The sequence below is a fragment of the Oryctolagus cuniculus genome, chromosome 12, assembly GCF_051225735.1.
Source record: "Oryctolagus cuniculus isolate XC-2025 breed Fujian yellow rabbit chromosome 12, ASM5122573v1, whole genome shotgun sequence".
Lineage (NCBI taxonomy): Eukaryota > Metazoa > Chordata > Mammalia > Lagomorpha > Leporidae > Oryctolagus > Oryctolagus cuniculus.
In genome coordinates, this window is record NC_142878.1 from 83543894 (window position 1) to 83565221 (window position 21328).

Here is a 21328-nt window from a genome sequence, read left to right on the forward strand (position 1 = left end):
TCCATTCTCTCCTCGTACCCCACGTAGTCCCCTCCACGGCAACTAATTGAAATATCCCAAAGGACTGTAACCTTGGACGAGGAGTCACTGGGAAGAGCAGCTCAGGTTCTCGAGCCACACAGGTTCTCATCAAAGTTTCTCTAATAATAGTGCTGCCCTTAAAAATCTATTAAATATAGCCGAGGACGTGAGTGCAACTTCCTCGAAATGGAAAGTGTCCCATTGTCTGTGTTACCAGCATTTCTGGGTCACAGCTCCCAAAAGCAGTCGTGTCCCAGCAATAAGGAAATGATGTGGCTTTGTGTTTTTTTTTTTTTTTCCCCTGTGGTGGTGGTGGTGGGGAGTATGATGAGCCTTATATGAAATAGACTAATTTTGTCGCCAACACCCATCATCAAAGCATTCTGGCAAGTAACGAAGCTGATTTCTCTTTCACATTTATACTATACATCCGGGTTGTAAAACTTAGATGTGCACAGGGGCTGAGCGGATGCTAGGAATGAGAGGAGTGGGGTAGGCCCACCCAGAGGTGCCAGCCCCTGACTGCTTCCAGGTGGCTGCTGGCACTCACCGATGCTGGGGCATATTTCTTTTCTCGTCCACAAGAAGCTCAGAGTCAGAACTTTGCAGTGTGGCTGGCCCACAGCACAGAGTGTGACAGGAAGGACATGGGACAAAGGGCACAATGTCGTGGTGTTGTGCATAGGAGGCAGACCATGGTCAACAATATTCAATTTTTCAAGATGGTAACTGGTCTTGCCACAAAGAAAGGGTGACCATGTGAAGTTATGGATCTGCTAAATACTCTAATACTACACCGTGGGAGCCAGTGTTGTGGCAGCTTAAGCCACTGCCTGTGACACCAGCATCCCATATGGGTGCCACTTTGTGTCCCAGCTGCTCCACTTCCAATCCCGCTCCCTACTAATGCACCTGGGGAAAGCAGCGGAAGGTGGCCCAAGTGCCCGGATCCCTATCACCCACGTGGGAGACTCGGATGAAGCTCCTGGCTTTGGCCTGGCCCAGCCCTGGCTGTTGGGGCCATCTGAGGAGTAAACTAGCAGATAGAGGATCTCTGTTTCTCCTTTTTTGTGGCTCTTTCAAATAAATAACTCTTTAAAACTAATGAATCAATTAAAACCAAACATTGAAAATTTTAGCAACTGAATCAAATTCTTTATTTGAGAGAGGGAGCGAGTGTGCATGCCTGTGACCCCATCTGCTCACCTGCTCCCTGGATGCCCACAACAGCCAGGATTGGCTAGGGCTCAAGCCAGGGAATTCACTCCAGGTCATGTAGGTGGCAGGGGCCCATATACTTCAACCATCACCTGCTGCTGCCCAGGGTATGCATTAGCCAGGAAAGTGAAATCGGGAACTGGTACTAGAACCCAGGCACTCCAGTGTGGAATGTGAGCATCTTAAACTACTAGGTCAAATGCCAACCCTCGAATCAAAACTTTTAGAACTGTACACTGATCCAGGTTTAGTTTGTAGATTGTGTGTTTTTGTTTTTTTTTTGTTTGTTTGTTTTTTTAGGACTTTGGGTCTAAAACAATACCCTGGGATAGAATTAAATATCTCATGAAGTTCATCCCATTCCCTGAACTTCCAGGGCAATGCCCACCTTCCCTTTGGGTCATTTGGGATGCAGAAAGGGCAAAGCGTTCCTTGGCTACAGCATGAGAAACACAGGACAGTGAAAAGCAAGGAGGCACTGGGGCGGGGACAAGAAGGGGCCAGAGGGTGAAGGTTAATGACGTCACTCCTTGGACCCCTGCCCTGCAAGGGGCTTGAGTAGAGCACGCCCGTAGAAGCCCACACCATTTACCTAATTCTGCCATGGACACGGTCGGGGAGGTCTCTCCATTGGTGAAGGAGCAGTAGGGAAAAAAGCCTGATGCTGGTGTGTAGTCACATATGGGTTCCGGTTTGATCCCGTTGATGTCCAGACCCGACTGGTCGGGGGAGGGCTGTATGTCCAGGTAGAAGCTGCTGACCGCCGAGTCGGCCTTGCTGCCCTCGGGGGTGTGGCCATCAATGTAGTTGCTGAGGTCGTCGTGAAGCTCCGTGAGCCCATTGGCCGAGATGTTGTAGGTGGGCGTCAGCGGCTCGGCCTCCCCGGGCTGCTGCTGGTGGTCGCGCTGCTGCTGCTGCAGCCGGTGCTTCTGCACCTCTGCGTACAAGCTGTCCCTCTGCTTTTTTGACATTCGGCCAAACTTTACGGCTGGAACAACAACAACAACAAAAAGCAGAGACCCCCACCATATATATATGATGCGCTTTTCTGCAGAACCCTAACCTGTGGGCCTTAAGGGTTTCTTCTGTGGTCTTGCATGGTGTCTATCAGAAACCATAGGACACCATCCAGCAGCCCCACCCCACTCAGGCTTGCCCTGCCCTCTCAATGGTAAATGCACAGCCTAGAAAAATGGATGTTTCAGAAAGAGCCCCGGGATAGGCAGGGGGCAGTGGGTTCCTGCGGTCACACCTCCTCCCCCAGGATCGCTGGGTACCACTGAGATGGGAGGTGGCGGGCTTGTCCGTGTCCACCCACACAGCTGGCCTCGACCTCTTTGCCCAGTGTTAAGGGCACAGGGCAGCCACCACTCAGGACTCAGGCAGACAGAAGAGGCCAGACCTCAACAGGTCTGTGGTCCATCTGTTTGAATGAGGTTCTTCCCCATCGGTGGGGCTTCAAGGAGAGGCCTTTGTGATGCCTTGAACTGCATCTCGGAGTTAACCCCTCCTCCACCCATGGGCCCGGGAAGCCCCTGTGACCCCCTTGGACCTGCCAACAAATGACACTTGCTGCTGCTCTCCCTGACCACGAGAGCATCGGGATTTGGAAGGGGCCAAGGCTGAATCAGGTCCCTGTTGGGCGAGTTGTGTTTGCAGTGCCCCTTCTTGGGTGTGCCCCCCCTCCTTTAAGGTGGAGCAATGACTAGAGGAGCTTCCCAGTTTGTTCAGAATCTCACATGATTGCTCCTGCAACACAGCTAATGGGGAGGGGTAACCCTCTGATGTCCTGGTCTGATTTCTCGCCTGAACGCATCGATCGCTCAGCTGGTCTCTGAAGAGGCAGGGGAGGCTCTGCTGGAGAATTTGTTCTCCTAATTGATGGTGGTTACGTTTACACCCAGCAGGGAGCGTGGCTGCGTCTGTTTGATCATCCTAGCTATGTGAGTCTGGGGCAGCAGGCAGGATAGAAAGAAGTTTTGAATCAAGGCCACCATGCTGGCCAGCTGGTGGACTCCATGACAAGGAAGGCATGGTGCCTTTTTGCACAGAGGAAACAAGTGAGCTGAAATTCTGGTCAATTTTCAGTTTCCATGCCTGAGATAATAAACTTGTGCAGGGCTGGTTAGATAGCAACCAGAGTGACGTGGGCTTTAAATTTTAGGCCCCATACTTTTAGAAGTGCCCAAAATTTACTCTCAGCCCACAACAGTGAGTGCTATTTCTTATATGTAAAGTTTCCAGAAGTTATACCCAAGGTGCTCAATTCTTTGGAAAAGAAAGTTCTAGAACACCCCAGGGGCTCAGTCTGCAGAGGCTGGATTTGTTCTGCTGTGACTCTGCAATTGTGCTTTTAACTTTTGCCATAACAGTGACGGCAGTAACCATGTCCTCCTGGTTTGAGATAGATAGAGCAGCTCACACAGCCTGTGTTTCTAATTTAAAAGTTCCTAAGAGAGATTCCCAGCTTAGTCAGTTTGGTGCCATCGGAAGATGAAATCTACAAAATTGCATGCCAGGGGACTCTGAAAACATGGCGTAAGTTCAGTGACCACTATGGAGGGCCTTTACAAGGTTCATGGAAAAATGGAATTAAACCAGAGGTGGTGTTTTGATTAAAAAAAAAAAAAATTGGAATGCGTGCATAGGTTTTCATAATATGTGTCTTCCAAGAATTTTTTTAGGACTCTTTGTATGCCTGGACTTCAATATTTTTTTGCCCCCAGTAATTGTTTCATTCCATTTTTCCACAAACTTTTGGAGCTATTCCCATGTCTTTCAATGTCAAAAACTTGATTTCTACCACGGTGCACAGGATGGCCTTTTAGATATGGAAGGACAAAGGGGGTCTTGTGCCTGGGCAAGTCCACAGGCTCCAGGAACATCTGATCACTAGGGAAGGCAGGCTTTCGCCAGGCTAAAATTCCACCAGAGGAGACCCTGCCCTTCAAAGGAATCTCTCAAGAGAGCCAGCAGGGAATATTTGAAAAAGTCCGTAAAATGGGCTCACTCAACTCTGCTCAGTTTCCATACATGAGAATAGCTGTTTTGAAAGCTGGTGTTAATTACTCATGGCACTTCAGATAAGTTTCTTCGGGAAGATTTTGAAATGTTTTGTCATCGAATGGTTGATGCTCTGTGTTCCTAGACGTTTGTCACCGACCCACATGCTGTGTACTTTCAAACAATCTATGCACAAGTATCTGATCTTGGCACGTGATTCAAAAGATCCAGGAAGCATAGAAGCTAACAGATAAACACCCTAGAGTGCAGCAAGCCACTGGCTTGCATTGCTTAGGGGAGCAAAGGCCTGGAGGAGGGATATAAAGGCCTGCAGTCAATCCATCATCCTATAATATCTGAAATATAAAAAAACTGAAGGTTCTCTGACTATAAGATACTCCTCCCCCATGCCCTCCTCCCCCATCAGCGACCCCAGTGGATTATGGGATGCGGCAGCTGCTGTGAATTTTATGGAGCTGCCAGGGGAGCCTTGGGGACAGGAAGACAGGGCGGGAAGGGGCCCCCGGGGCAGCCGTGGGTCTGGGCTTCCGGAGCTGCTTTCCTGACCCTGTGTGCCTTGCAGACCACCCGAAGCCGGGAGAGCTCACCGTCTCGAGACATCCCCACAGCAAGGCATTTCTGGAGTCGACAGTGTTGGCAGCGGTTTCTGCTGGTTCGATCAATCAAACAGTTCTTCTGACGAGGACAGGAGTAGGTGGCATTGCTTTGCTGACTTCTCCTGAAAAAGCCCTGTGGTTCGGTTATAAAACATAAAACAAGTTAGTGTGTGTCCGGGCGGCGTGAGACTGGAGGCAGTGCACGGGGCACTGAGCAGCATTAATATTTAATGGAGAATTAAACTTGTAGCAGAATCATGCAGGAGACCATTAATGAAATTAAAGTCACTTCTTTTTCCTGGAGTAAAATTGATCCCTGGAGCCTAATCCTGCATTCCTTACACAGGCAGAACTTTTTAAACATCAACAGGCCATTGTCTGTGTAAAAGGCATAAGATCAGGTCCCTAACGAGCTTGATAGAATGATACAAAGTCACCTTTAAACTTTATCTCCAAAACGTTTTTATAAACAATCACCAACCACCTTCCTGGGGTGTCCAGAGTTAAGGAGAGTACAGCCACACTGTAACTCAGGTGCTGCAACCCTGTGCACTGGAATCATCTCTGCTGGGCTATTTAAACCCATGGCTCATGGGGCGCCTTCTCCCCGAATCCAAAGCTGTCTCAAGCGCTTCGATCACACGCGGGTGGATTACTTTGGCCGATCAATTAGATTGAACATGCTGCCTGGACAGTTTGGAAGTACCATGTTTAGAACTGTGGCCTCGCGGGCGCCGCGGCTCACTAGGCTAATCCTCCGCCTTGCGGCGCCGGCATGCCGGGTTCTAGTCCCGGTCGGGGCGTTGGATTCTGTCCCAGTTGCCCCTCTTCCAGGCCAGCTCTCTGCTGTGGCCAGGGAGTGCAGTGGAGGATGGCCCAAGTGCTTGGGCCCTGCACCCCATGGGAGACCAGGAAAAGCACCTGGCTCCTGCCATCGGATCAGCGCGGTGCGCCGGCCGCAGCGGCCATTGGAGGGTGAACCAACGGCAAAGGAAGACCTTTCTCTCTGTCTTTCTCTCTCACTGTCCACTCTGCCTGTCAAAAAAAAAAAAAACTGTGGCCTCTCACTTAAATCCAGCCTCCAAGTCCTCAAGCTCCTCGTGCATGCAGAGCACCGTGGAAACGAAAGGGTGTACAGAATTGCCGAAGGAGCTACTGACCTGGCTTAGCTTTGTTTTCCTACCTTCCTGCGCTGGACGCTTAGCTCACTCGTTGTCAGGGTTTATTTTTTTCCTAAACTGTCCAGTTGAAAACGCAGTCTGATTCTCAACAGATTCCTTCTTTAACTCTGCTACTCGGAAGCATACTGCTGAATTTCTATACATTTAGGGGAAGCTTGGCTGTCTTTTTACTGTTGACTTTCCTTTGCGGTTTTGAAGCTAGGGATGGATGCAGAAGGGCAGGAAGGCAGCCGGAGTGACTGCGGTAGAAGAGGGAATTTGCATCTTCAGAGCTTGAATGGTGACGACAGGGGACACTGGTGGAGTGGGGAGAGGTACAATCCTGAACTGTCCCAGTATGGGCAAACCAATAGGGTACATTATCATCAAAACATTTTGCTGGACAGTTTTGCCATATCAGAATTAGTGAAAACATGCCTGACTACTGAACTGGTATCACCTTTTAAGGAGTATGCCTTAAATGAATGTCACAAAGGTTCATCCGTGAGGATGTTCCTAACAAATTCAGCAAGATCCTAGGTGTCCAACATCAGTGTGAACCAAGTCACACTGTGTATCTTCTGACAGTGGAATCCAGCAACAATCAAAGATGCTATTTCAAGATAAGAAGGTGACAAACTGTACTGCTGGAATTTTTAAAAGCAGTGAAAAAACTAAATAGTATCCAATTGGGGGGAATAAAGAAACCACATATTTAATACGGAGGCTTTCGAAAATGATACCCACAAATGGAAAGGATTGTTGGCTTTGGCCAGTGGGGTCATTAGCATTTTTAATTTTCTTTTTGTTTGTGCTGCGTGATAGGAAGGTGGAGGGGGATTGGAAAAACCCTCTAGGACGTTGTCTTTCTCTAGTGATGGCTGGAGGGCCTCTGTGGAACAACTCAGTGTATGGGATGCGTGTGACCTCTGTTCCCAGTCTACTATGAGGACCAAGCTGGGACTGGGAGGGAGATGGACCCCTGACCTCTCACCCCCTCTGGCTCTCGGGCCTCCCGGAGTGTCTTGATTGTATTTGCAGTCTACCCCCATCCAGAGTGGCCTCTTGTGAGATGAGCTCTCTGGTCTCAGAATGGTGAAGGCTGTGTCTTTTGGCATTGTGTTTATTTTTTCCCCTGTGAAAGGGAAGTGTAGAGCAGCAAAGATTTTTTGAGGACTTAACGGAGAGAGTTCAGGAAAATATAAATGGCACTACAGGCTGATGATCCTTAGATAGCAATCCCCAAAGCAGTAAATAAACCTTTTTAACAAAATAAACCACAATGTGCCACGGTAGGTTGATGGCTTGCAATGCCATCATCAAAAGCCAGGAACCAGGAGCTTCTTCTGGGTCTCCCACGCGGGTGCAGGGGCCCAAGGACTTGGGCCATGTTCTGCTGCTTTCCCAGGCCATAGCAGAGAGCTGGATTGGAAGTGGAACAGCCGAGACTTGAATAGGCACCCATATGGGATGCCGGCACTGCATACGGCAGCTTTACCCGCTATGCCACAGTGCTGGCTCCACCTGCTCTACTTCTGATCCAGCTCCCTACTAATGTGCCTGGGAGGGCAGCAAAAGATGATCAAGTACTTAGACCCCTTCCACCCACGTGGGAGACCAGGATGGAGTTCTAGACCATTGAGGTGATTTGGGGAGTGATCCAGCAGAAGGAAGACTTCTCTAACTCTGCCTTTTAAAATGAAAAACAAAACAAAACCCAGAAACACAGAGAGTCTGTTTGGACTCTTGGCCATATTTCGCTCTCACCTCCTCTGCCTCTTGACTGAGGCCAGCACCTCCTCGTGTGGCCCGTGTGTGTGGTGTGTCATGGATGTTGTGTCTGGGGATCTGTGTGCACAACACAGTGCTACCTGCGAGAGCACCGTTTCCGAATCTGTTATGAAACTGGCGCAGGTGCCATGGGAACAGGTGTTACTGCTTGCTGTTTAGTTCTGTCAGAGGCAGGTGTGATCCATGGCCTGGTTTCGGGGCTGAGCCAGGTGCAGGGACTTGCTCAGCGCCCACCTCCAGAATGCAGTAAAGCTAGGGTGTGGCACACGGTTGGACTCCAGAACTCAGACTGTTGTCCTTTCCTTTCCACCTGCCTTGGTGGTTCTCACAGAGGGCAAAGCGGCCGTAAGGATAAAGCCGGCAGGACTGAGCCACTCTGGAACGTGGGTGGCTTCTTTCAGATTGGCCCTTCTGTCGCTCACCCACTGCTCAGGCATCCTGCAGAATTTTCTTCTACTGCCTCCTGCTGATCTGGGTTAGGAACCTCACAAGAAAACCAGTCTCGCGACTTCCTTCTGACCAGGGGTAGAATGAGTCACGTGGGTTAGAAGGCACCTTCACCTTGAGCTTTGAGGAGTGGCCTCTGTGGCTGGACCTTGGATCTGGCTTCTGAGCCGTCTGCCTGGAAGAGGACTGTGCTTATTTACGTGTCTCAGATGTTGAGGAGTTTGGGGGAAAGCAGGCAAGCAAACAGATGCACCTGACTCTGCACAGCGTTCATTCCTCAACAAGAGTCAGCTGTGCAAATCCGTGCTGCAGCGTTCCGGGAGGGCACAGCTGTGCAGCAGAGGCGGGCTGCCGTTTGGACTCAGCAGAGGACTGTCAGAATCCAGGAAGAGGGCAAGAGCTGGAAAGAGAGGACTGGGGCGAGCCGCCAGGGCTGAAGACTGAGCTCGGCATTTCAGAAAGAATTAGGGGAAGGCTTCTTTGTTAGCATTCCTTGGGGTTTCTCAGAGACTTAAGGGTTTGGGAAGTTCAACTGATAAGATATTAAAATACAAGGAATACATAAAAAGGCAGAAGGATTAGGAGAGGAAGAAAAGTGGAGAGTATCTAGCTGTCTTCCTACCTAAAGCTCGAAGTGTGACAGCAGGAACCTGTCTGATGGGACAGCAGGCCTGGAGACGGTCCCGCTGAGTCATGAGCTCCACCTGTTGGGGAATCAGGGACCAAACAGCAGGGGCAGCACAAGCCAGTACATGGAGTTTTGGGTGGACTTGTGTATAGGAAATACAGTGCTTCAAATATGTGTTAGCTGGGAAAGATATCAAGTATGTACTTGAGCAATTTTGTTACTTCTATAAGATGAGCCAGTGCATGGCTTCCTTGGGTTGCATTAAAGTTCACTTTGTTTGGATGTCACAAGATACAGAGAGGTTCAATTACAAACATGGCGGGTTTGAAGTTACCATGATGAATTTCAGGGAGTAGATACCTAGTGTGACGGTGGCACACTACCACCACCTAGTGGCAGCCTGCTATCATGCAGTCACTGCAAACAAAATGTTAGCAAATCACAGACATGGGCCTGTAGAGCAGGATTAAAGTTGAGAAATAAGGTCCGGAAGTTCTTAAACAGATGGTGCATCAGAGTTACCCATGAATCTTTTAAAAACACTTTCGATCCACTGAGCCAGAACCTTTGGGGATGCAGTCTAGGCCTACATGTGAATTAGAACCATATGAAATTTAAAGAAATAATGTGCAGAACAAAGCTCCCTGAAGATTCTGCCTCCTCTTATGATGTTACCAGAGATATCCTCTAGTTTTCCTGATTTTTGAAGACCGAAAACAAGCTCAGGTTGTTAAATGGCTTGTTCAAGGTTCCCCTGGTGTCAGTGTTGGAACTGGAACGCCAGTGTCCCCACTTTTAAGTGCAGTGTCCTCTGACCTACGTATCTCTTCTTATGTGCTGGACTGCCAAAACCTATGACATGGATTCCATGTTGCCCTGAGTCTTTGCAAGTGCCTGTAGCCATGTTTCAGTTCTGGTATCTGCCTCCCATTCTCTAGGAAAGTCTATTACACCCCAAATTTTTTAATGATTTATTTATTTGAAAGCCAGAGCGAGTGCACAGCTGGTTCACTTTCCAAATGACTACAAAAGTCAGGGCTGGGCTAGGACCCAGGAACTCTATCCTGGTTTCCCACATGGCGAGCGGGGGTCCAAGTACTTGAGCCATCATCCCCCTGCTTCCCAGACACATTAGCAGGGAGATGGATTGGCAGCAGAGCAGCTGGGACTCAAGCTGACACGCTAATATGGGACGCCAGGGTTGTAACTGGCAGCCTGAGCCACTGTGCCATAACCCCTGCCCCCGACTACTTTTTACAAAGCAGTATGGCTGTACGCTATGAATTTGTTCATGAGTCCCACGAAGACTCGAGCTTCTCAGGACTGGGCATGAGCTTATGGTGTTCTGTAGAACACTCCTTTTAAGGTACAAGAGTTGAATGCTGCTAAAACTTGGTTAAATCTGGTTGTTAAACCTAACCATCATTAAAAAACGAGAATCCATGTAAAATAATCCACTAGGGGCCAGCGCCGCGGCTCACAAGGCTAATCCTCTGCCTTGCGGCGCCGGCACACTGGGTTCTAGTCCCGGTCGGGGCGCCAGATTCTGTCCCGGTTGCCCCTCTTCCAGGCCAGCTCTCTGCTGTGGCCAGGGAGTGCAGTGGAGGATGGCCCAAGTGCTTGGGCCCTGCACCCGCATGGGAGACCAGAAGAAGCACCTGGCTCCTGCCATCGGATCAGCGCAGAGCGCCGGCCGCGGCAGCCATTGGAGGGTGAACCAACGGCAAAGGAAGACCTTTCTCTCTGTCTCTCTCTCTCACTGTCCACTCTGCCTGTCAAAAAAATAAATAAAATAGAGCCGGCGCCGTGGCTCAATAGGCTAATCCTCCACCTTGCGGCGCCGGCACACCGGGTTCTAGTCCCGGTTGGGGCGCTGGATTCTGTCCCGGTTGCCCCTCTTCCAGGCCAGCTCTCTGCTATGGCCAGGGAGTGCAGTGGAGGATGGCCCAGGTGCTTGGGCCCTGCACCCCATGGGAGACCAGGAAAAGCACCTGGATCCTGGCTCCTGCCATCGGATCAGCGCGGTGCGCCGGCTGCAGCGGCGGCCATTGGAGGGTGATCCAACGGCAAAGGAAGACCTTTCTCTCTCTGTCTCTCTCTCTCACTGTCCACTCTGCCTGTCAAAAAAAAAAAAAAAATCCACTAGGGTCTGAATGGTGAAGAGGCTGTTTGATTGTGTGTATACCTCTTCCCTAGTCAGGGTTCAGCAGGAGGGCATGTGAGCTGGCTGACTGGAATGGTGGTGGAAGCATTCACACCACAGAAATTGGCAAATGCTAGAACAACCAGGGCCTGACTTCTTGTTTTGTGCATTATCTGCATTTAAAACGTGGTGGTAACGCAGACGAAAGTATGTCATATCTGTAGCCAGCACAGCATGAGTAGCATGCAAAAAATGGGAGGAAATACTCTTCCAGCACTTGAAAAGTACTATCTGATCGAGCAGAGAAGCCACGCGCGTCACCACTGACGAAGAAGTGAAGTTCCGAAATACGTAGCTGCTGTTTCACTTTCTTCTTATTCATTCGGGCAAATGTGGTGCCAGCCGACCTTCGTGTGGGAACCATAGGCTTTCGCCAACCACAGGTGCAGACAGAGGAGACGGGCACAAAAGGATTCCCTGAGAATCTTGTGTCTAGATGAAAGTTTAGAGGGAGGACACCACGTGCAAGCGTGTATGACTGTATAACATGGGAGCCGTGGCACACGCTCCGAAGTCCTGCATGTACAGATAGGTGGGCGCTTTTCGTTTTTCCAGAGGCCAATTAAAAGCTTCTCAGCCTGTTTGCAGCTCTGCCCTGGTTTTGGGTAGGCACTGACCCACATATGGGGCCCTAGAAGGCCCCTCCCCTGACTCCCACACAGTTTCCAAAAGCCTGTGTCCTCCCTGGCAGGCCCTCCCTTCCCCACCCAGGTACTCGAGGTGGGCTTCGTTTATCTCACCACCTGCCCTGCGTCCTAGCGGCCACCCGCCCACTGAGGCTGCCGGCAGCCACCTTGGTGATTCTCAGATCCGCCTCCTGCACCTTCACCATGGTTTTCCTGTTTCTGTGACTGCCGCTTCCTGAGACCGTCCTGACACAGCCTCCCACCAGGTTGTGCTCCTTTCATTCCACACAGTCCTTAAAAGAGTTCTTTCTAGGCTAATCCTCCGCCTGCGGCACCGGCACACAGGGTTCTAGTCCTGGTCGGGGCGCCGGATTCTGTCCTGGTTGCTCCTCTTCCAGGCCAGCTCTCTGCTGTGGCTGGGGAATGCAGTGGAGGATGGCCCAAGTCCTTGGGCCCTGCACCCGCATGGGAGACCAGGAGCACCTGGCTTCGGATCAACGAGGTGCGCTGGCTGCAGCGGCCATTGGGGGGTGAACCAACGGAAAAGGAAGACCTTTCTCTCTGTCTCTCTCTCTCTCACTGTCCACTCTGCCTGTCAAAAAGAGCTCTTTCTAGAACCTACAACCGGTCAAGTCGCTTCCCCGCCTGTCAGCCCTCAGTGGCTCCCTACTGATGACCAGGCGGTGACCGCCTGCCTGCGTATCTCCCTCTTCTCAAAGTAGCACTCTGGCCGCGCCTCAACTACTGCGTTCTCAATTCTCCCAAGAATCCTTGTCTCTGACACACCCTGGACAGCCTCTCCTCCCCTTCTGCATTCATGGAGTCCTTTGGGGGTGCCCCTGACTCTGCCCCTCGCTCGTACACTCTGATAGCCGTGGATTCACCCCACTCCTGGCCCTTACATGGCTGTGTTATTTCTCTCTCTCCCTTGCGTCTTTCTTTCCAGGAGCTAGCCCAGTTCTTAAAGAGTCACCATATACTTGTTGAATGAATGACCAGAGGAGAAAACAATCACAGTGATTGAAAATTATATGCTGAGCGCCTAACTCTATACTAGGTACCATGTAGGATACTTTGCCAACCTTACTACTTTGCAATTCACTATAACCTACAGTTTGCAAAGCAGTTTTATATCTGCTTTACAAATGACAGAATTACAGTGCAGAGAGGTTAAGACATGTGTCCCAAGTCACCCACAGCAGATTAGGGGAGGAGCTAGGAATTAAATCCCTGAATCTTAGGTTCATCATATTCCAAAGCAAACAGACTTCTGAGTGTACTACAAAAACAAAACACACGCCCAGGGCAAACTGAACCCCCTTAAACGATAAGCCACCAAACAAGCAAGCCCCAAACCACTTTTCCCTCTGTAGTCCAAGTCCCACGTAAGGGTTCAGATGAAGGAGGTAGCATTCTATAGGGTCTGGAACACCAGGTTTCTGTGTGGGCAGGGAAACCCTCCTTCATCAAGAGGTGGGAGATATACACGGCACTGCCCATTGGAGGTATTCATAGTTATGCCCGAGAGCGTGGCTGGACGCTGAGCTGGGGTGTGTAGCTGGGAAGGGGCTCAGAGGTCTTCTTCCCAGGGGGTCCCTTCTTGCTTGGGGCTCCTTCTCAGTGAAGCACAGGCTGAAATGCTGATCTGATGTTTGGTCTTTTGACAATTTTCACTTAATGAATTGATTCCTACAGTTCATTAACATACCCACTTCCACTTCTGTGTACACATATGTCTTAATTAGCTGCTCATTGGCTGTTTAATTACAAGAAAACAGCTGACAGCTGCCTGGCTGAATTCTAATGGCAGACGCTTTGGAACGGCGACACATTTGCTTTTGACAACCGAGATTTATTCATAACTCTATGATTTATTGGGAATGCTCAGATGCCTGCCCCAACTATTGTATTTTCCTACACAGCTCAAACTTGGGGATTTGGAGGACTGTGGAAATGGGTGCATGTCTCTACTTTCCAGTCTACTGCAGAGGATCCTGGTACAAAAGGATTGTATTTCAGAACTCTAGATTGAGAATGTTAAAAAACATGGGGTGAGAAAGAAAGGAAAAGCAGAAAGTTAGGTATCTGGATAAAGGGAGAGAAGAGGATAGTTGTCCACTGTCCTGCCAGTCCAGGGAGAGGGAGGGGAAGCGATACAGCTGGGTGGGAGACAGGAAAAACAGCCAATGAGGAAGGAAACTTGTTAGTTCAAAAAGAGGCGGCAGCCTCATCTGAAAAGTTAGCAGGCACAGCCCCACATTCATGCAACTGGCAGCACTGAGCATGGAAATTCAGATCTCCTGTTCAACCGTGACTTCCCTCCCAGTAGAACCCCATGTGCAAATAATCTAGGATTACAGCTGACCTCACGCAGCAAACTGCGGAAGTCTAGGTGTCTGTTCTTGGAGCCAGAGTTTGGCACAGCAGTTAAAGACAGTGCTTGGCACGCCTGCATTCCATACAGAAGTCCCTGGGTTGGAGCCCCAGCTCTGATTCTGATTGCAGCTTCCTGTGAATGTGTACCCTGGGAGGCTGCACTGATGGCCTCAAGTACTTGGGTCCCTGGTTGTTAAGGGCGTTTGGGGAGTGAACCAGTGCATAGGAGATGGATCTCACTGCTTTTCAAATTCTGTGAGAATAAATAAAATCTAGCTGTTTGCTATTGCCTTCGCTTTCTCATATTCAGAACCAATCCCAGTGAGCATACTCAGCTACAGTTGTTTCCAGGCAAGCATGGGAGGAGGATGCACCCTGAGACAGGATGAAGACCCAAACACAGGAGAACTAGAAACTACGAGTCGCACTGATGCTGATTTGACCCATCTCTGCCACAAGCATGGAAACAAGCATTATGCTATCACCTCTATATACCAGAGCTGATGTTTTGATGTCGTGAGCTTATCCTTCTAATTTTTCATTTTCAGTGGCTCGTTCAGTATTAGCATGAATGGGTCAGGATTGAGAAGTGGACAGAATTGGTTCAGGGCTGGTAATACTTCACACTCGAAATAAAAACATCAGAATTCTCTAAAAAGACAATCTGGGTCTAAAAGGAATATTTGTGGCAAGTTCTTTTTAACCTTAAAAGAAAAGTAAAAGGATCAGTTATGTACTCTAGATATCTTAGAAAATACTTTACTTTTTTCAAAGGTTTATTTATTTACCTGAAAGGAAGAGTGACAGATATCTTCCTTCTGCTAGTTCATTCCCAAATAGCTACAATGGCTGGGGGAAGGCCAGGCAGAAGCCAGCATTTCACCCGGGTCTCCCACATGGGTGGCAGGGACCCAAGTGCCGCAGTTGTCTGCTGCTGCTTTCCCAGGCACACTATCAGGGAGCTGGATCAGAAGTAGAACAGCCAAGACTCCTACCAGTGCTCTGATAGGGGACAGTGGCGTTGCAAGCCATGGCTTAAGCCACTGTGCTACAATGCCTCCCTCTTTTTAACTGTTAAAAAAAGGAAGCTTTTGCAGAGGATACCATCTGAAATGTATTAATTGAAGATAAAAACTTGATGAGCAAGTGATACTCTGTTCTTTTTCAAAAGCAGAGTCTTAAATGTAATCAGAAAACTATTTACTAACTCCAGCATTGGACTGTACATTAACATTATAAAACCTAGAATTAAAACTAGGGAGCCCATGGGGTCAGCACTGTGGCGTAGTAGGCTAAGCCTCTGCCTGGGGTGCTGGCATCCCACATGGCACCAGTGCGTGTCCTGGCTGCTCCTGTTCCAATCCAGCTCCCTACTAATGCGCCCGGGAAAGCAATGGAAGATGGCCCCAGTGCTTGGGTCCCTGCACCCACCTGGGAGACCCGGAAGAAGCTCCTGGCTCCGAACTGGGCCAACGCCAGCCGTTTCTGAGTGACCCAGCGGGTGGAAGACCTCTCTATCTGTAACTGTGCCTCTCCTCAAGTAAATAAATAAATCTTCAAAACAAAACTATGGCACCCACAAGTCTGAAGGCTGTAGATAAAAAATGTGTGGGTGAGTGTGGTTATCATCACCATCAGCTGAGAAGCCACTGTGTGTCATGATGAAGCTGGGAACTGAAACGGAATGAGAAACAAAACAATTCACTTTTTCCTTTACTTTGAGGATTGAGCCTTGACCCCGACAACTGCATCCTCTCGTGGTATCTTGGGCTCTTTCCTCAGCCCTCACGGCCCAGGACCTGACCCCCGCCCCAGCTTACCTTACATTCCCGGTCCCATCATGTTCACCCAGGCCTGGAACTCAATTCTGTTCCAACAACTCAGGACAGAGCTAAACCCACCAGGCCTGGGTTTTAACATATGTTCTGAAATGCAGTGCCCAGAGCTCAACAGTACCAGGATGCTGTCCTGTCACTCTTTCAAAAGAACAAGTGCAGTGTCTTTATAATCACCTGGGCATAATGGACCTGTCTACCAGTGACCTTCCCCTGCCCACAGAGAATCGCCCTTGGCTCCAGTCAAACTGAGTGTCGTGCTGTCCCCTAAATACAGACCCAGACTTCTCTATCACTGGGCTTTGTCTCTGCCATTCCCCAGCCCTGAACATCGAGTCCTTCTCTGCCTCTGTTCCTCTCCAGCGGCACCTTGTTCAGCCACTGCCCTCTAAGCCCCCTCCCTATGCTGCCTCTTAGCTCTCACACCTGTGCCATCCTCTTCTCTACAACTTGACCATGAACTGCTTGAGGGAAGGATTAGGTCTTCTATGTCTTTGGATCCCTTCCAGTACTCCTGGCTCCAAGGCGGGGCTCATGCTACTATTGTTTTTATTGGCAGCTTCTACATAATGCATTGCAAACTATCCTGGAAATAATATCTGACTCAATGAGGGTTCCTATGAGGGTACTTCAGAAAGTTCATGGAAAAATGGAATTAGAGCACAAGTTAAAAAAAATAAGTACAGTTTGTTTCATAAAAAATAGACATTTTCTACAAACTTTAAAAAAATTTGAGAGGCAGAAAGAATTCCCATCTGTTAGCTGACACTGCAGGAAGCTGGAGCCCAGTATTGAACCCATGGACTTGGATGCTGGAGGGAGGCATGTTAACCACGAGGCTAAATACTTGTCCTTCTAGGAACCTTTTGAAGACTTCTTAATTGCATGGATTGCAAGATTGTTCTTGCACCTGAGTAAACTTACCTTCTTAATTCCAACTTTTCACCAACTTTCTGAAGTACCCTCATACAGAGCATTACCAAGGTACTAAGGAGTTGGCTCATAACGACTGGAACAGCCAACACTTAGTACCTGCTTGTGACGTGCCTGGAATTCTGAGTGCTTTACCTGAATGCATGAGCTACCCCTATACAAAGCAGGAACAGTGACCACCGTTTTACAGATGGGAATGGTGGGGCCCAGAACACAAGCAGTCTCTCCACAGGTGGCAAAGGGGATGAGGAGAAGGTGAGATAGCAGCTCTTTCTGTTTTTCTAGACTACTCTTGAAACTTGACTTTTTTTTGCTGCTCATTTGCAATGTTTAAATTATGTGGGAAAACAGGTAATTATTTCAGCCGTTACATAGGTTCACTAGTTTGTTCTGGCTTCATGTTGTTGATTTTAAAATGCATTTTAAAATACGTTCACTAAATGGTTAGCTCAGAAAATGACCCAGTCACCTTCTCCCCTCTTACTAGATATATCTACTTAGACATTTTCTTCATGTTTAATTATACTGTCACAGAGATAAGTGATTTACAATTGGTCATGATATAACCCCCTTCAGCTAGGTAGAAGGTGATAAATAATTAACATCAATGGTAGAAGTTTCTTCGCCATAACTAGGAATAAAAATGTCACAGCAAAGAGAAACTGTAATCCAGAACAAACAGTCTGTGCATCAAGAATAAACACACAACGCTATCCAAGTCCCAGGCTGGGCACAGGCCCAGTCTGTTAATAAAATAACGTTTTAATTGTTTAGTGGCGTGCACTGTATAAAGTCGAGAGAGCAGAGGAAGAGAATTATAGATAAGTGAAACTGGCTTTGGCCTTGAGATAGTACACAGAAGAGATCTCAAAGGGGATCAGGAACAAGGACACCTGTGCACTCGGAGCTGCCGCTTGTTTTCTTGGGGCAGTGAGAAGGCGTGCTATGTAAACAGAGGAGTATGCATAGTCAACTTGGGTTTTATAGAATGGCCTGTCAGTTCATCCTCCAGCTGCTGGGATCTTTGTCAAGACTGCAGACTGGACGTCAGACTCAGAGGGAGTGAGGTGGTGGTCAGAATGCTGCCTGGGACCTTGCTCATTGAGGAAACACCTGGGTGGTATTTGGTGCACAGAAATCCCATCTGCTGGGGCCTCCTCGTAGGTAAGCACTGCTGTCTATGTCACAGGGAAAGGCCACGTCCCTTCTACTGGGTCAAGGACGGCAGCTGCCCAACTCATCAAGCAAACCAACTCGGAAAGTCCATGGAGTGACAGCTGCCGTGGGCGGATCCCTCTCTTCCCTCCATCCTGGCATGGGCCAGGCAGGTTAGTTTATTGACTGAAGAAGGGCAGACAGAGGAAGTTGAAAGCACCTCACGTTTTTCTTGGTTTTAAGGGTCACCATAGAGATGAGTAATTCAGAATCCCCTTAAGTAGCCTGAAAGGCTGGTGTTATTTTATTTTATCTTATTTAGGAACTGCAGTGGGGTGTAGCAAATCTCAGGCTTCACTAAGATGAGACCACCAGGCAGTATTTGCTAGGGAACTTTGCAATGATGACTGTGGTAAAACGAAGAATTGAGGAAATCATGAGGCTGATGTCCCTGAAGTCTTTTAGTAATTATTTGTGTCTGTAGGTGACACTGTCATTGATGACACTGTATTTTCCAATTTCACTACAGGAAAGCTAACCCAAACCCATAGATTTCATTTTTTGCTTCGGTCTCCAAAAGCCTTAAGGCTGATTCAGGCCTGGTTGTAGCGATCAGCTGTCTCTGAGGCTTCCCTGCATGTTTAAATAGCGTCTCTCCTGTTTATTTTGCACTGTTTTATCCTGTAAGCTGTCTCCGGGCCTTTCCAATACAAGCAAGAGGATTTAAATCTTAATAAATTGAAATTTGAATAACAGAGACCATGGGGCTTTGGGGGTCTTGAATTACTAGGATAAACATCTCTATTTCCTATTCTCCCATTATGCATGTGCTGTACATATTGCTGTAAGATCAAGGTCATTAATAATAAAAGTAGTGATTACAGCAATATTAATATTTAGATTTCAAGAGCATTTTTTAAAAAAGAATATTCCTGTTCCATTCTTAGGAGGAACAGGTGCTATGCCCACTTTACAGAAGAAACAGCCACTGCAAGATTTAGGCATTCCCAAAATAATACAGAGAAGCGGTGATGCCAGAACTGGAACTCAGTTCTTTTCAGCCTTCCCATAATTGGGCCAGATGGGTTAACATCTGGGCGCCAGCAGTAAGAGTCAATCACATTCCAGTTTAACTTACTGAAAATGCCTAATCAGAAATAACAGCTTGTATTAGGGACATCACAGAAGATGTCAGCGACTGCACATCCACTCAACCAATTCTGCGACCAGAGGGACCCTGAGCAACACTCAAGCACCTTACTGTAGACTCCTGTTATTTTGAAGGAAGCAATAAAAAGGTATATATAAGTTCCTTAATTATAACTTCACATCAAAATATTTATCCTGTCCCGTCATTTCTCATCACTCCAAATTTCAAGGAGTAGAATTTTAAGATGATATCAAAGCAAAGAATAGCAATCAGAAACATCCTAACATTAATAGAAACAACAACAACAATTAAAACGGCTTACCTTGCAGCCTTCACACGTAATCACACCATAATGGATTCCTGATGATTTGTCTCCACAGATCTTGCATGGAATAATTTCAATTTGAGCTGCAACAGAAGCACGCAACCAGTTAATTACATTTTCTTTTAAACACCTTATAAAAGCGTTCCCTGATCAGCATTTGTATAGTGGAAACTAATAACCTGCTAAACATTATACTGCATTAACTATTCATTGCTGAACTGTGAGGGTCCCCCTGGAGCCCTGGACTAAATTATGGCTGCTCGTTATATAATAGCTTTCGGGTTATTAAAATGGGTCATTTGAGAAGGTGTTTAAGAACCCACAGGAAGACTGGAATCAGCATTTCAAAGCCTTCAAGAACTGGAGAGTTCGCAGTTTAGGCCTCAGAGCAAAGCAGATCCTAAAATGTTTCCTCCGATCTCATTTTCCATCATTATTTTTAAAAGGTCATGGATCTGTCTTGGCTGAGCATTGCAGCTCAACTGGTGGAGAAAAAAAAAATACTCCAAAGAGTCAGGTCTACTTAGGAAAATGATTCAATTCAAAACATTAATAAGTTACAGATGAGGGTAAGTTAAGAATTTCTTTCTCATCTTTTTTTAAATTAATATAGTTGCCATGTGTTAAAAATTAGTCCGTTTGTGTGTGATCCAGATCTTTCAACCGTAAAGTTAATATCCTCTCTGAATTTAGTAGTGATGAATCCCGACAAATGGGATACATCGCTGAGTTCTTTAACTGTGGAAATTGATTTCCTGGTATTGTAGGCACGTGTTTGTCACCACGTGATTTCTTAAATCAGTCTGGAAGACTGCATCAAATAATTAACATATATCACACCAGAGTTCTCAAATACGACAAAGCACATGTCTAAGCACACACATTGTATCTTGAGGAGATTTAAAGTATAAGTGAGGATTAGAAAAAAAAAACATAAAATAATCAGGCAAAAGCAAGTGCTTGGATTGCCTAGTCAATAGAATTTATATGGTACATAAGAAAGACTACAGCTGAGCTGTGTCGAGAGGAGGGCAAGAGTCGATGGTGTATCTGGAAGATTCCATTACACCAAATTTATTTTCCATGGTTTTCACTATAAGATATCATGTCTGATGATCTACACTGTACGCACAAACACAATTGCAGGTGTCCACGTCTATTTCATTTTCACATAGCTCCTCATAGCTTACAGAAAGCAGTGCCCCTAAGGAATGCACTGTGTAGTGTAAGGTAACACACAGAGACACAGAGCCCATGCTTTGTTCTGATGTAACCCGGTACCCTAGCACAATTTCCACAACCACTTATTTTGGATTTGATGCCATGTTGTATCCAATGCCCAAGACCACACATGAAAACTACTGGATTCAACCTCATAGTCAACCATTTATGTTCTGCCACCTCCCCCTGACGGGATCTAGTTCAAGTATTTTGGGGACTTTTGGCAGAGTACAGCTATTCTGGAAGGAGGGTCCTTTTCCTACCCATCATTTTTGCTGCTGGCATACTCAGTTTTTGCTTGTCCAGATTTAGGAACCATTCAAAAATCTCACATCCAATGTATTTGCCATAACCTGCAGGCTTTCTAATACCCCAACAATGATGTCTTTGTACACTGTTGCCTATGCATAGTCTGAGTTATGCGACTTCATATGCTTAAGGCAGCACTGGACAAAAACTGTCATTTGCAACTCTGCCTCCCGATGCTATTGCCCAGCTTGACAGCTTCAAGAAAAACTCTTTAGGAACTAGTGGAAAAATAACAGTGCCTTATCATGATGGCAAGGGTTTGTGCCCCAGGTTCTCTCCAGCTGCCTATTGTGTTTGGCTCAATGTTTTT

At 47.6% G+C, this 21328-nt stretch overlaps 1 protein-coding gene and 1 long non-coding RNA gene across 12 annotated transcripts in view; one reads left to right on the forward strand and one right to left on the reverse strand.

Annotated features, from left to right (window-relative positions):
- The window catches only part of LOC149123132 (uncharacterized), a 74162-nt gene that overhangs the window by 38486 nt on the left and 14348 nt on the right, over window positions 1–21328 (forward strand). Inside the window, exons 2-4 of one of the 5 annotated variants that reach the window (XR_016218221.1) lie at window positions 18048–18186; window positions 19178–19311; window positions 19935–20288. This is a non-coding gene — a long non-coding RNA (uncharacterized LOC149123132). Of the gene's footprint in view, window positions 1–18047; window positions 18187–18960; window positions 19140–19168; window positions 19312–19934; window positions 20289–21328 lie in introns of those variants that run through there. The other 4 variants (XR_016218222.1, XR_016218220.1, XR_016218224.1 and 1 more) reach the window with 4 other exon arrangements.
- Window positions 1–21328, reverse strand: part of RORA (RAR related orphan receptor A) — a 760993-nt gene that overhangs the window by 22520 nt on the left and 717145 nt on the right. For all 7 annotated transcript variants that reach the window (XM_051821924.3, XM_051821923.3, XM_089310499.1 and 4 more), the window contains 3 exons: window positions 19486–19571; window positions 4851–4992; window positions 1832–2227 (listed from right to left, as the gene is read on the reverse strand). In XM_051821924.3, coding sequence (XP_051677884.1) covers window positions 1832–2227; window positions 4851–4992; window positions 19486–19571 — 624 coding nt within the window. The remainder of the gene's footprint in view (window positions 1–1831; window positions 2228–4850; window positions 4993–19485; window positions 19572–21328) is intronic.